The following is a 13,826-nucleotide window of genomic DNA, read 5'->3' on the forward strand; positions in this document are numbered from 1 at the left end:
GCCACAATGACAGTTCCGCCTTAAATTTCCCCTTTCTCTTTGTTTTTCTTCAATATTCTGACTCTCGTTTAAGAGTCATCAGTCCTGCGTCCCTGATCAGTCTCATCCTTTCAAAAACTCCCTCCACCTTCCAGTCGGAGGGTGGAGGAGCAGAGTGGAGGACGCTGTACACTTGAAGCAAAATGGGTCCTTTTGGTGGCGTAAACCATTTAGTCTGTGAGTTCCTGCTGACGACAAACGCTTTGTCAGACGTTTGGCTGCAGGTGGGATATTCCTGTCCCCCAGAGAGACAAAATAAAGGAGACGCTTTCAGCTTTCCTCTTCTGTGTCCGAGTGGGCGGGGCTCCTGTGTGTAAGATTTGTCTTTTCTCCCAAAGCTTGACCTCCGGGTCAGTGTCGGCCGAGGACGCTGACGGCGAGATGGAGGCTTGGGGTCTGGAGGTCAGGGGTCAGCAGGGTCACGGTGGAGTGCTAGCGGCTGAGGGGAAGCTGGGGCAGAGACATGGCCTGGTGAGAGAGGCTCTGAGAGGTCAGGACAGAGAAGGGATGACCTGAAGGAAAAACACAAACAAAAGGATTAAAGAACGGCCAAATTAAGAAAAGTTACTCTTAGAAAACACAAACAGTCAACAAATAAAGAGCTGAAATTGTAAAATAATTTTTCTGTTTATTACAAAAGGCAAAAGCACCACTCACTGTCGATGTACCCATGGAGGGCCACCATGCGCGCCCGCTCAGGACTGCCGAAGGGGGAGTAATGCAGCTCATCAGACAGGGACGAGGGTATTCTGGACTGGGGATGACCTTGGGGAACCCCACCGTGCTGGGGCGTGTGCTTTTTGTGTCTTGCTCTGCAGTTTTGAAACCACACCTATGAAGACGCAATGTAACCAGACATCATGTAGCTATATACTTTTTTTTCATAAAATAAAGTTGTTTTATTTTGAAGGTATGTTTTTGTAAAGTTCATAAATGACAGGGAAAGCTGTGAGAATGTAATGATATTAATATTTTATTACATGCCTTAACTCATTTGATCCATTGTTGCTGCTATATTATTCTATTGCAATACATTAAGATCCAGTCTAACTTTAGCATGTGGACGTTCATTAGCACCAGAGGAGTGTGCACGTGTGTGTACTGACCTGTATCACTCTCCTGCTCAGGCCGGTCATGTCGGCGAGCTTCTGTAGCGTCTGGGCGTCTGGGTTGTTGTCCTGGGCGAACTGAGCCTGCATGACCTGCACGTGGAGACAAAACACCAGCATCAAATCAAGCCGAATTAAATAAGATGCAAATAGAATCAGAAACACATTTGTTTTAGTCTCTGTATTGTGTCTGACCTGAAGCTGTTCTGCAGTGAAGGATGTCCGTGCCCGTTTGGCTGGTTTGGGTTGACTGTCTTGTTCTGTGGGGACAGCTCCTTCTAACGTGATGCCGTTGCCTGGAAAACACAATGTCGGACATGTGAGATACAAGTCACAGGTGATGTGTGTTAATGTGGAGCAGCCACAAAAAGCATATCTATAACGCTGAGATGTTGTGTCATCAGAGGACTTCAATATTTGTTGCTTCTTTTGGGAAACAGAGTCTAACATTGACCAACTATTCCTGTGGGAATTCATGAGAACCACTGAGAAATCGGGAATAAACAGACCCAGCACAGTAATATAAATATTCACGTTACTTAACGTGAGAAATAAGACATTATAGAATTCAATTACTTAATGATTATGTCTGGATTCATTCCTGTTTGGGGGAGGAGTCTTTTGAGCAAACATCTGGACGACCACCGAGAAGAATTGCTGTACTCGTTCCCAGAACCACTACTCACCACTCTCAGCCGCTCGTTTGAGGTTCTCCACCATGGTGTCGTAGTGGATCCGGCACAGGACCTTGTCCTCCACCAAGCCAAACTCCTCTCCCGTGGACAGCTGCCTCTTACACGAGTAGCACGCAAAACACGCCAAGTGGTATGCGTTTCCCCTGGCGCGCCGCACCCAGTCGCTGGCGAAGATCTGCCGCCCACAGCGGGCACACTTAGTACCAAACCTACTGTGAGGGAGGGAAGAGGAGAGGCAGCAGAGAGAAGCAGAACGAGGGATGATGAGTGGAGGGAAAGCAACATTTCGGGAGAGAAAAACTGCAGCAGTTGATGATTATTTAGAATCTTATCTCAGGGCCGTTTCCACGACAGTGCACACATAGAATTAAACATGAACAGGCGTCCTTCTCTCTGACAATATTTGTGGGAAAGCTGAACTTTTAAAATGAGTGTTTTCGAGCCTGGAGTTTTTTGGCAGAACTCGAGAGGCTTGGAGGGAGAAAACCTCTGAGGAGGATGTGGCCTTCAGAGAAGACTCCTGACTGCGGCTGCAAGCGGAGCCTTGAATGCAAACAAACCAACACCTGCAATTTCCTGGCTGATGCATGAGGACCCTGACATATACACATGCTCCCACACACACACACACAAACACACACACACACACACACACACCAGGGAACAAACCAGCACACGTAAGCAGGGGTGGTTTTACACACAGCGGAAGACGAAGAAAGACTTGGATGACATCACTCTAGATGGCCCCGCTGTAACTGATAGCAACAGTGAGATCAGGCGGCATAAACCTAAACCACCTGACTTACTGTTCTGGTTGGGTGGGGGGGTGGGGGGGGGGGGGGGGGGGGGGTCGTGGGGAAGCTGAGGGGCACACAAGGGGCTGAAGATGTGAGATAAGTTGGGAGAAAGTTACAGACACAAGGGAAAGAGTCGGATGGAAACTAAAAAATACGTGAAATGCTTTAAATGTGACTGAAGAGAGAATGTGACAAATTCAAGGATTAAAGAGCAAAAGGGCTGAAGACATTTAAATGCACTGACTTTCGTGTCCTTTCAGAGTTAAGGTGGAACAACCTTTTATTCTTAAAACATAACCCTTAAGTTCTAAATAAAAAAAGGTCACTTCTCAAAATATTTTAAACTTTTCTCCTTTTCTTTGGCCTTTAATCTATTTAAGTTATAAAGCTTCACAAAATGGTTTCAGAAATAATAAATACAGAAAAATATACATTTTTGGCTAAAACTATTTTAGCTTTGGATTGATACACGGTTGGTGTCTAAGGACAGTGGACATATTAATCAACTGCAGTGTTTGTTCATCGTAATGACAACACTGCAGATTTCTACTTTCTATGTCCTCTCAGACGACTTCATCAGCTTTTTGTTTTGTTAATTGGATTTATTAAAAAATGAGTAAAGTCCAGATCTTTTCTACAGAGACACACTGATATCTAAATATCTCAATGCAACTCACACATCGTACCAGAAATCTGATGTGATCAAACTCCTCCGTTGAGCCTCGTGAGCTCATTGTGGGTTTAGTGAATCGCTGTATGGTTACAGGCGAAGACCCATTGTTGGTGTCGGCTGCTGCCAGCTCTGGTGAAGGAGGCCGGGTTTTAGAAAGCTCCCGGAGAGAAAGTGCTACCTCAGGAGTTAGACTGAGGCCCAGGGGCATAAACAGGAACATTATGACAAACTGGGCAGCCAACATTAGAGTTTACAACTGGCTCAGGTTCCTCAAATGTTCATGAGCACGCTCTGAGCCAGAAATCAAGATTGAATCCCTCGATATTTCTGACATTTTTTACAAATACGTGAAATTATTTATTCTATGTAAGACCACATTTCAGCCGAGATATAGGCTGTGTCCGAAATCACCCACTTCGGACACTATACTCCAACAACAACATCGACCGGTGGAAATTCCCACAATCCCTTAGTGACCATCATTGTGCACTGTTTTTCATGATGCATTATGGGAAACATCCGGACGTCAATTCAAAATGGCGAACTCACTGTATAGTGGACTAGTACTTTTCGGACACAGCCAAAGAGATAACTCCCAGCAACACAAACACGAGCTGAACTCAGTGGAAAGCCGTGAGGGAGACGAGGGCCGGGGGCATCGGGACGAGAGGCAGAGAGCTGTGCCGCTGGGGGGGGGGGGGGCAGCAGAGTAAAGAGCGTGGATGGCAGGGAGGGAGCCGGGTGACGGGGCTGCAGGAGAGCATGGGGGCTGCCAAGAGAGTGGGTTTGGCAGCTCCTCAGTGCACTCAGCTCCACTCTATCTGAAATCAAAGCGCACTATAGCCCTGACATCCCACAAGCCCAGTCGCCCCCTTATGTGCATGAGCTCGTTGGCCAGAAGTGGCGTCTCCGTGTAGGATGGTGGAGAATATTTATAGGTCCCACTGTTTTGGGGATCTGCCTCAAATCTGCCTGAGAGGGTTCGATTAATCTGATTTGGAATTAGTGCAACAACGTCCACATGAAAGCAGATCATCAGATTCAGTTTGGCCTCAGAGCCACGAGACAGAAAAGTCTTCGCAGTGACCTTGAAATGAAATTTCCCCGCCGCAAAGATCTGTCGTCACAGCGACGTACAACTCGAACAAAAAAAAGAAAACTCTTGTAACCCAATGAAGCCGCTCCGGAGACCAATCGACTCCCTGGCTTCCTGTACAAGCTCATACGTATCAGTTCATATTGTAATGGAGAATTCCGGCCTGTTCCTACAGCAAAGAGGAAAACATTGTGGAACGTTGCGGCTAATCCGGCGCGACAGCTTGTCAGTTTCATGCTCCGAGACAGAACCCAGAAAAGCTGCAAATCATCCCTCGTTTTAACCTCTTCCTCCATCTTCATCTCCTCCAACCTCTCCCTCTGTCTTTCTATGTCTCATTTTTTTATCTCCTTTTGTCTTTGTACCAAAAAACCTGGTGTTTATTTTGGAGCAACGTCAATCCCCACGGCCCCTATATCACTCACGAGAGGGAAAATCCCACACCGCAAAAACCCTCTTTTACCCCAGTCCTCTCCCATTTGCTCCCCTTCTTTGGTCTAATCTTTACTGGTTGTGTCTTTTTTTTTCAGAATAATTCACCTGCTGCTGAAAGAGGGGCTTGAGGAGGTACATGTTTTTTGGATTATTCCTGATGTGCTGTGAGAATACACTAATCTCTATTAGATTTGTCCCGGGAGAGTTCCTGCTCGACTGTGCGGTTTCAGGGCGCGAGGTTCACGTTGGGCCTGCAGTCTGGAAATCTAAGATGGGGGGGGGGAACGCGAGCTTAACACCGCGCAGACAACTTCTTTTCACAGATTCAACATATTATCAGGATTTGGAATATTAACCCTGACTGAAAGACTTGACATTTTTACTCTCCGTTCTTTGAGCTGGTTAAAAATGGAGTAACAGGCGTTTTTTCTTTTCTCTTTAATATCCATTCTTCTTTTCACTGTAGAATAACTGCTGAAACTGCTCAGTCGTTATTTAAATGTGTAGAACTGCGGGACATGTGTCTTATTATAATTTTTATTCATTCAGCTTTTAATACAAAACGTTCTGCCTCTCTTTGCAAGTCTTTGTTGCTATGGAGACCTAATCAGCTAACCAGTGGTAGGCTGATGAATAATTACCACTACAATGCACACACACACACACACACTCAGTAAAGAGGCCCGTACACATGCACACGTGCACACATCTCACCCACAAAGTTCCCTGCATACATGGACTCTGGTTACAGTGTCGGTATCCCAGGGTGCCCCTGATTAGTGCAGCCATGCAACTTCCTGTGTGGCCTGCAGCTCACGGACAGGGATGAGGTTTCTACGGAGAGCGAGCCATGGGAGGGGGGGGGGGGGGGGGGGGGATTGAAGGGAGGCGAGGGGGTGGGTGTTCAGGGGAGGAGGCTGATAAAGAAATGGTTAGCGTGTGTGTGTGCATGTGAGCATGTGTGTATGTGTGTGTCGGCCAGCCCCTGAGGCCTGACATGGGCTCCAGAGGCACAGTGCGGGCTCTGTCCTGCAACCCCTATACCGAAATACACCCCCCTTTCTCTCTCTCTCTCTCTCTCTCTCTCTCTCTCTCTCACACACACACACACACACACACACACACACACACACACACACACTCAGGTATATGGAGGGAAACCCACTCTGATTTCCTGCTATTACGCCCCATTAAAGCAGCTGTCAGTCCAAAGCCAGATGAGAGGCTGACACAGATGAGGAAACATCTCCAGAGGTTTGAAGGCGGCCCAGAGGATCTGGACTCGCACCGGTGTTTAGCCTCGTTAGAATCTGGCCTAAACCCAGATTAGAGTTTACATTTACAGAAGTAACCAGTGTGCAGACGCCCGGCCCCGCAGCGAGGCTCCACTGTTACTGCAAGAGTTTAAAAAAAACAAAAACATTTCTAATTTTTCCGTAGTGAATTCCAGCGAAATCCAATCAAAACTGGCAAATATTGTTATGCAAATGAGGAGTTTTGTTCACATATTGTAACCACACCAAGCAGAGGATGCAGCACATGAAAAATGTTTAATTATTTGATCTGCAGAATATACAGACTGTCAAACCGAATGTGGAATCACTTTGCACGGAGTCACAGTCCCAGTGCACTGCAGAGTGTTGTTCCACTGAAAGGTTGATGAAAACTGATAAATAACAACTTCATACCGTTGATCAGGGATTTAACAATAATCAACTAAGGACACGACTACACTGCTTTACACAGCAAGAGAAGAGAGACAGGGAGGGATGAGACGATTGAAGGTGACTTTGTCGAGCTGTGTTAATGATATAAAAGATATAAAATATTTATTTACTCTCTGAGTGTCTGCAAACTAAATTCGCTTTCTTGCTCATTTGAACAAATCAAGACATTAATCTGTAGATTTTAATACGTAGTTTTCGGAGTGGTACTGTTTTATCTTTATTTACCATTATGTTTAAAGTGCTGTCTTATTTATGTGAACATTGAGGATTATTAGAACTGATTGTACAATTACAGGAAAATAAGCTTTAGCTATAAGGCTAACCGTGGCTCACCAGCTATAACTGTTGATGGCTTTTTGTAAATTATTATAATTTAATATTGTAAAACCTTTATCAAACAGATTCTGCTCTAAAAGACTCTGATTAATCTTCAGTGTCTTTAATATAGAATATATTCATGGTGAAATTCAGATCCTTATGCTAATGGGTCAGCATAAGTGCAGTGAAAACATTTAATGCTTCCACATTCAGACATGCTCTGAATCTAAATGACTGTACTTCACGTCCCTTCCTGGAGAGAATATAACATGTGACTGACGGCTGCATTACTCTTTCTGGAGAGCTAAATCCCTGACATATTTAAAGTGTGTGTTTAATCATGGCTCACGGTTCAGAAAGCAGAGTCCAGCTGTGTGACGGGTAAACGATAAAAGAGCTTTTAAATGGATATGAATCAGGTAAAATATTATTATGATGTGGCCGAGGAAAAAATCCAAAGTTGGAGAGGAGAAAAATGAGCGAGAATGATTGGCAGCTACTGGACAAGCATAAATAAACAGAGATCTCAGTGTGTGTGTGTGTTTGTTTTGAGCTGTAAAAGGAGGTAATGTGTAATATTCTTGCTAATATATGTATGTAAATGTTCACATTTGTGTGTGTGTGTGTGTGTGTGTGTGTGTGTGTGTGGGTGTGTGTGTGTGTACAGGAGTCGCATTCAGATCAGGATCAAGCTGACCAGGCACTCGGGGGCAATCTAATTGCTGATCTGGAGGCCTGAGGGGTCTGGGGTGGGGGGCGACTAATTGCTGGTGATTATAAACCTCAGAGTGTTGGTCTGGTGTCATGTTTTGATCAGAAAAACACCAAAGCTTGCACACAGTTCAGAGTATATACACACACACACACATACACACACACACATACACACACGCACACACACACACACACTCTGATAAGCACCAACATGCATGTGTGTCCATACACACCAGCTCCAGGCTACTGAACAGAATTGCGATGGTGTGTGAACCCCATTTAACCTCAGATAACACACACACACATTAATGCACATTTTCACATCAGTCGTGCACTTTTCAGATTCAGAGGCACAGAACCTGAATCCACACGATTGCATGAATCAAAATCGGAAAATATAAAATCTACAAAGACTCAGGTCAATCGAGACATATTCCTTCTCTGCTGCAGGTAAATGATGGTAAATACGTGCTTAAAACAGAGTCTCTCTCTCTCTACACACACACACAGAGAGACACACAAACATGCACATTTCCATGATGATAAACCAGCAACATTTCCTTCTACACTCTTCACCAAGTGTGTGTATTTATTTAGTGTCTGTATCACTCTCTTCTTTTTCTGCCCCTATAGCTTCCATGAAAAAAGATGCGTTGGACCAAACGTATAAAAACATCAAGAGTATATGTTTAATAGATATTTTCCCAGCAGCCTGTATGTTCCTGTAGTAAATACATATGAGATAATATAGTGAGCAGCTATGACGAGCGAATTAATCTTTGCTTTGCTGGATTTAGATTTGTTAGATTCTCTGAAGATTATTATTATGGATGTGGCCTTTTGTAATATATACTGTATAGGCTATGCGTGTAAATATATATGGCCTGTTGTGTATTAATTAGATGTGTCCATAATGTAGATTAGAACAGAGTATTTCTCACTGTGTTGCACGAGTTTTCGTTTCACTTCTAACATTTTGTTTCTATGTGAATGAACTGAGACAGAAACGCACTCACAGCATCTCAGATCATTCCTGTTGTTTTGTTTTGTGACGTGGGTGTGAGTTAAACATTTTTTTTTCAAGTTAAATAATCTGAATTAATATTCTTATTTATATCATTACGCTGCTTAAAATATGAAGTATGAATCCGACGATTACGAAATTACATTTTGATCTGTCTAAAGTAATTTGCCTCTCTCTCTCCCCGAAATACACCCCTCTCTCTCTCTCTTTCTCTCTCTCTCTCTCTCTCTCTCTCTCTCTCTCTCTCTCTCTCTCTCTCTCTCTGTGTGTGTGTGTCTGTGTGTGTGTGTGTCTGTGTGTGTGTTGGCCATAGCCATAACAAGGCTGCGGATCTTTCAGCTGTTCGTTGTAGGTAAAGACTTTTGTTTTGTCACAGATTTTCAGTTTTTGAAAAGGTCTTTACAAGGACACATGAAGCAACCCACATCCCCCTGTGTGTGCGTGTGTCTGTGTGTGTGATGCATGTGTGTGTACGTGTGTGCGCGCGTGTCAGAGTGGTATTATTTTGAAAACACGAGTCACAAACTTACCCTACCTGAAATAATCCATTTTACAGAAGATCTCTTTGTTCTTGATGTAGCAGCTGCTGTGCTGTCGCAGAGACGTCCTGCACACTGAGCACTCCAGACAGCGCACGTGCCAGATCAGGTTGTTCACCTGCACGGGGACACACGCGCAAAAACACACACACACAGACACACACAGACACACACACAGACACATACGATAAATCGCTGCAATGAGGACAGTAGAAAGTGACAGAACGAATTTCAGAGGAGTCCCCCAAAATGTTTTTTCCTAGTTATATAATATTACAACTATAACATAAATAAACATATTTTACAGTGATGCTCAATAACAGGATTATAATAATATGTAATTCAAATGTATGATTCTCTCATGTTTGTCCGACGGTTTTGTTTTAATATTCACTATTAGGGACTGGTTCAGAGAGATATTTTATGCAAAGCACGTCTTTTGTAATATCTAAACTGGATCTGTCTTTTTTCTCTAGATGTGTTTATATCATATTCCACATTTTATTAACTCCCCAAGATTACCGTGGTTATTTTTGCAGTAGATTAATATTGATGTTATGTCAATCCGCAGCCAAAGGATTTTCCTCAGGACTCAACGACGTTCTTTGGTTGCAATATTTTCACAATTATGTTTGCAATAAAGGAAGTAATAGGGATAGTTATCAGACGTGAAAAAAAAGTGACCATCCGTGAAAATGACTGATGGAATTATCTAATGCAGTTTTACAGAAAAGTCATATTGTTGTAGCCAACATGAAAATTCATGCAAAAAATAAATGATTGCCTAGAGATCACAAATGTTACCATTTAGAATAATCTATAAAAAAAAAAATGCCTGGGATAGTGTAAACATGTAAAAATAATTTTAGAATAAAAAAATTTGTCTTGAGTCTTGTGACTATTATTCTGCTCAGTGAGCTGCCTGAGAATTAATGCAACTTTGGTTTAAAATATTTAAAACATATTCTTTCGAACACTTATTATAACAATTATATTTTATAACACTTATATTATTTCACTTGTGCATACATTCGTTTACAGCATCTGTTTGTGAGATTTCCAGGCCGAAAAACAGGGTTAATCAACAAAGAAAGAAAATTAGCTTGAATAAATAAATCCTGCATCCAAGAGATTTTATCACATTATGCAAGATTACACATCATTATTTTACCAGTTTATTTATTTATTCGTAATTTGCAAATTAATAACCAAAATAATGTCATAGTATTTTCGATTGTATAAAGAAATTGAATCGTAGAATTAAAGCTGATATGCAATCATGACAGGACCTCGAAACCACAACATAATGAACTCTAATTTAAAATGATTATGTTTTTAGTTTGTTTTTTTATTTGATTTATCTAGACAATTTTTTATATCTTCCTAAAATAAATTATTTGAATAAACTAACAGTTTTCGGCGTTTTTATTGCCTCTGAGATTGAGAACCAAACAGACTCAGATCTTCTCACTTCCTGACAAATACACGCACACTGGAGCGCGAGTAGAGGTCGGACACACGCGAGGGCACGCGTCAGGGCCCATGAACCAGTGAGACGGTAAAACAGTAAAAACCAAAACATCCATGTTGTGTCTGCGGGCTCGTGAAGACCTTCTGTAGCTGTGAGTGAGTTTCCCACTGTTAAACACTGGAGATAACATCAGTCACATTTAGAAACAAGGACCCAGCTGGTTACATGGTTTGTTTTTGTTCCTGTTGCAGCTAGAAAATAATTATAATATCTCTAATTTCCACTGAATTAAGAGATATATATGAAGGCTCGGTTAGTAATATTCTGCATTAATAAGTATGGAAAGAAAGTAGTTCTGTTATTAAAGAGAATTTGAAGTTTGCTTTGTGCCAAAAGTTTATTTATTCTCTTAATCCAACAGTAAGAAACCCTCTAGTTGAGCTTTCTGTTCCTTCATCAGCGCACAAATCTCAGCAGGCCTCTCCAAACCCTGCTCCACTGGCTCCTGCTCCACAACATGTTAACTGCCTGTTTGTGCCAATGTAAAACAAATAGAATCAAACATCGTGTGGTTTGATTCTGTTTGAGTTTAAGGTTCGTCTCGGCCTCTCACCTTCAGCAGATATCTGTCCACGATCTCCTGACCGCAGCTGGCGCACACGTTCTTCCCGGTGGACGGCACGGAGCTGGCGGTGGAGATCGGCGAGCACACGGAGGGGCTGGACGGGGTGCTAGGGGACGAGCGCGTGTCCTCCCGCTCCATGTTGGACCGCTGCGATTCTGCGTCCGATTGAGACTGCAAGAGGGAATCAGCACAGCTCAGTAACACACCGTGGGGATGTCGCCATTTTCATCACAGTCCACACATTAAAATGTGTACATTTGCATGGAATCCTAGCTACAGACGCCACGACTGCGCACGGGCCAAACTGTGCGTAAAAAGGCGCACTGAAGGTATTTCACATCACAAACAGACATAAAGCTCTCACCATTGTCGCGTGTTTGGACTCCACACTGCAGCGCGAGGCTCCCGGTGTACTCTGGTGCTCGATAGAGATCACCTACAACACAACGTGCAGCACACGGTCAGTCTTCATCACATCTCCCGTCTCATCTTCAGCTGAGAGACCCCCAGGAGACATTTGCAGACAAGCCCTTCACGGCTGCTCCTATATAAAGTCGTCCTGACAATACACCCCGGTTAAAACCTGCTAAAAGGGGCCCCCGCCACAAAAGGCACAATTTAATGAAGCTATTTCAATTTGGATTGATTTTGTTCCCTGCAGCCCTTAACCCATGCCTCTCAGAATAATAGTATTTCCTTCACAATCCAGGACACGAGAGTGGATGGGGTGTTAGGGGTGTGTGTGTGGCGGTGGTGGGGGGGCTACCTGTAATTACAAATAGCTTGTGGATAAGAGGGACCCGGAGTGTCAATTTCATCTGTCAATCAGAAACAGGCAACGGGTCACCCAAAGAATTGCAAATTTGATTTTTAATGGCTGTAATTAAAATCTAATTCTTTCTCGGGCGCAATTGGCAGCGTTCGAGAGGCTCGCGCGGACCGCAAATCACGCTATTCATACCGGTGTGAGAGAAAGAGAGAGAGGCGCGTGCCTTCTCACGGCTGCTGGCGCGTGCAGCTGATCGCAGCTCAGACACACACACACACACACACACACAAACACACACACTCTCATACAGACAAGCGGTGAATCTTGCGACATCACAGAAGAGACAAAACTAAAAAGTCGCAACCACGAAGAGGTGCGTGGAATCAGCTGCAGGGGAGAAGACAAACAGTTTGGTGAATCGAAATGATTTCTCACCGAGGCTACTTATTGCAGCGTTACACTCAAATCACCATGTCACACCCACAAATAAACCTCACTCGGCTCTAACTTTACATTAAGGCCGAAACGGTGCGTAAAAGCTCTCCAATTTGAGCCATTTTACGCACGGGGATGCAGCTTGCAAAAACGTATGTGTCCAAAGTGTCGGTACCTGTTTCGTGGGAATTCCGTCGGACAGAATCTTATTTCCCTCTGAGAGAGGGGACAAAACTTCATTTTTCCAGTACATGAACCCCCTGGAGTGACGCCGCCGTGCAGTGTCTCCAAACTCGGTGCGTGGAATCAGGGGACGAGTCGGCGATGCTGGGCGTCAAAGCTCGTACCATCCGTACCGTGCATGAATTCTGGTGGGACTGAGGCGCTCGTTTTTGGTGTTTAACACGAAAAACTAAAACAAAAAATGCTTTTCTCTACGTGAAACACTGCTGAGCTGTGCGCAATGCTCGGACCGCCGCGCACACACACAACACAGAAGTTTTGTAGAGACGTGGAGTTGCTTGCTGCTCCTCAGAGAGCCTTATTTAGACCAGAAAGATTTTTTCCTCTCCCCTGGTCTCCCCCTCTCTCTCTCTTTCTCTCTCTCTCTCTCCTCTCCACTTTTGGGAAGGAGTCTCTGACTACAGGAAGTGGATCAAATTGAAGGGCTGGCAGCTTTTACTCCCGAGGCTTTCATAGGTGCAGAGGAGGGAGAGACTGCGAAGACGACGAGAGCGCGACAGAAGGAGAACCGGGTCTGTCTGTGCGGAGCTGTGCTGGAAGTCAGTGCCTTATAGTTGAAAGAAGGGGGAGGGCGAGGACAGGGCTTCGTATGCGTGAGAAGGGTGGACACAGTTTGGAACAGTTATGACAGAAACTTTACTCACACTCAAACTCTGCGGGTGGATGTTTGATATCTCAGGATTTAACAGCGGCTGCCAGGAGGGAAAAATATATATTTAGTTATATGATTGCCATTTATTTGCTACTGGAAATATATAACTGCTGCTGACTGCATAACGCAATAATGAACGCACATATAAACGGAGCTTTTTTTAAATATTAAACAGAGCAGATTTTATATTAAAAGTTCGCAAGTTAATTCATGGGAAAGAAAAACGAATTGCTTTAAAATAAATTAAATAATTTAAATTTAATGTATTTGTTTAAATTCCAATATATAGATTTGTTATGGTGTAATCATTGCTCGCATGTATTTAAAACCCCATTTGTGATTTCAATTCAATGTTTTTTTCAAACTAAATATAGGTTATTTTATCCTAAAGAAATAAATTCTGCAAACACACAATAAGGAGAAGCATATTTAGGTAATGAAGGACAGAAAAAAAACAGATAGCTA

At 43.5% G+C, this 13,826-nt stretch overlaps 1 protein-coding gene across 1 annotated transcript in view; it reads right to left on the reverse strand.

Annotated features, from left to right (window-relative positions):
- lhx6a (LIM homeobox 6a) overlaps positions 1-12,719 on the reverse strand; it is a 13,383-nt gene extending 664 nt beyond the window's left edge. Inside the window, exons 1-9 of the mRNA XM_053411220.1 lie at positions 12,642-12,719; positions 11,627-11,698; positions 11,251-11,433; positions 9,163-9,284; positions 1,835-2,055; positions 1,344-1,444; positions 1,146-1,241; positions 697-871; positions 1-551 (exon numbers count right to left, since the gene is read on the reverse strand). The exon at positions 1-551 is cut by the window's left edge and continues 664 nt beyond it. Of these exons, the coding sequence (XP_053267195.1) occupies positions 472-551; positions 697-871; positions 1,146-1,241; positions 1,344-1,444; positions 1,835-2,055; positions 9,163-9,284; positions 11,251-11,433; positions 11,627-11,698; positions 12,642-12,719 (1,128 nt within the window). The 3' untranslated portion in view covers positions 1-471. The remainder of the gene's footprint in view (positions 552-696; positions 872-1,145; positions 1,242-1,343; positions 1,445-1,834; positions 2,056-9,162; positions 9,285-11,250; positions 11,434-11,626; positions 11,699-12,641) is intronic.
- Positions 12,720-13,826: the final 1,107 nt, after the last annotated feature.

The sequence above is a fragment of the Pleuronectes platessa genome, chromosome 19 (assembly GCF_947347685.1).
Source record: "Pleuronectes platessa chromosome 19, fPlePla1.1, whole genome shotgun sequence".
Classification (NCBI taxonomy): Eukaryota; Metazoa; Chordata; class Actinopteri; order Pleuronectiformes; family Pleuronectidae; genus Pleuronectes; species Pleuronectes platessa.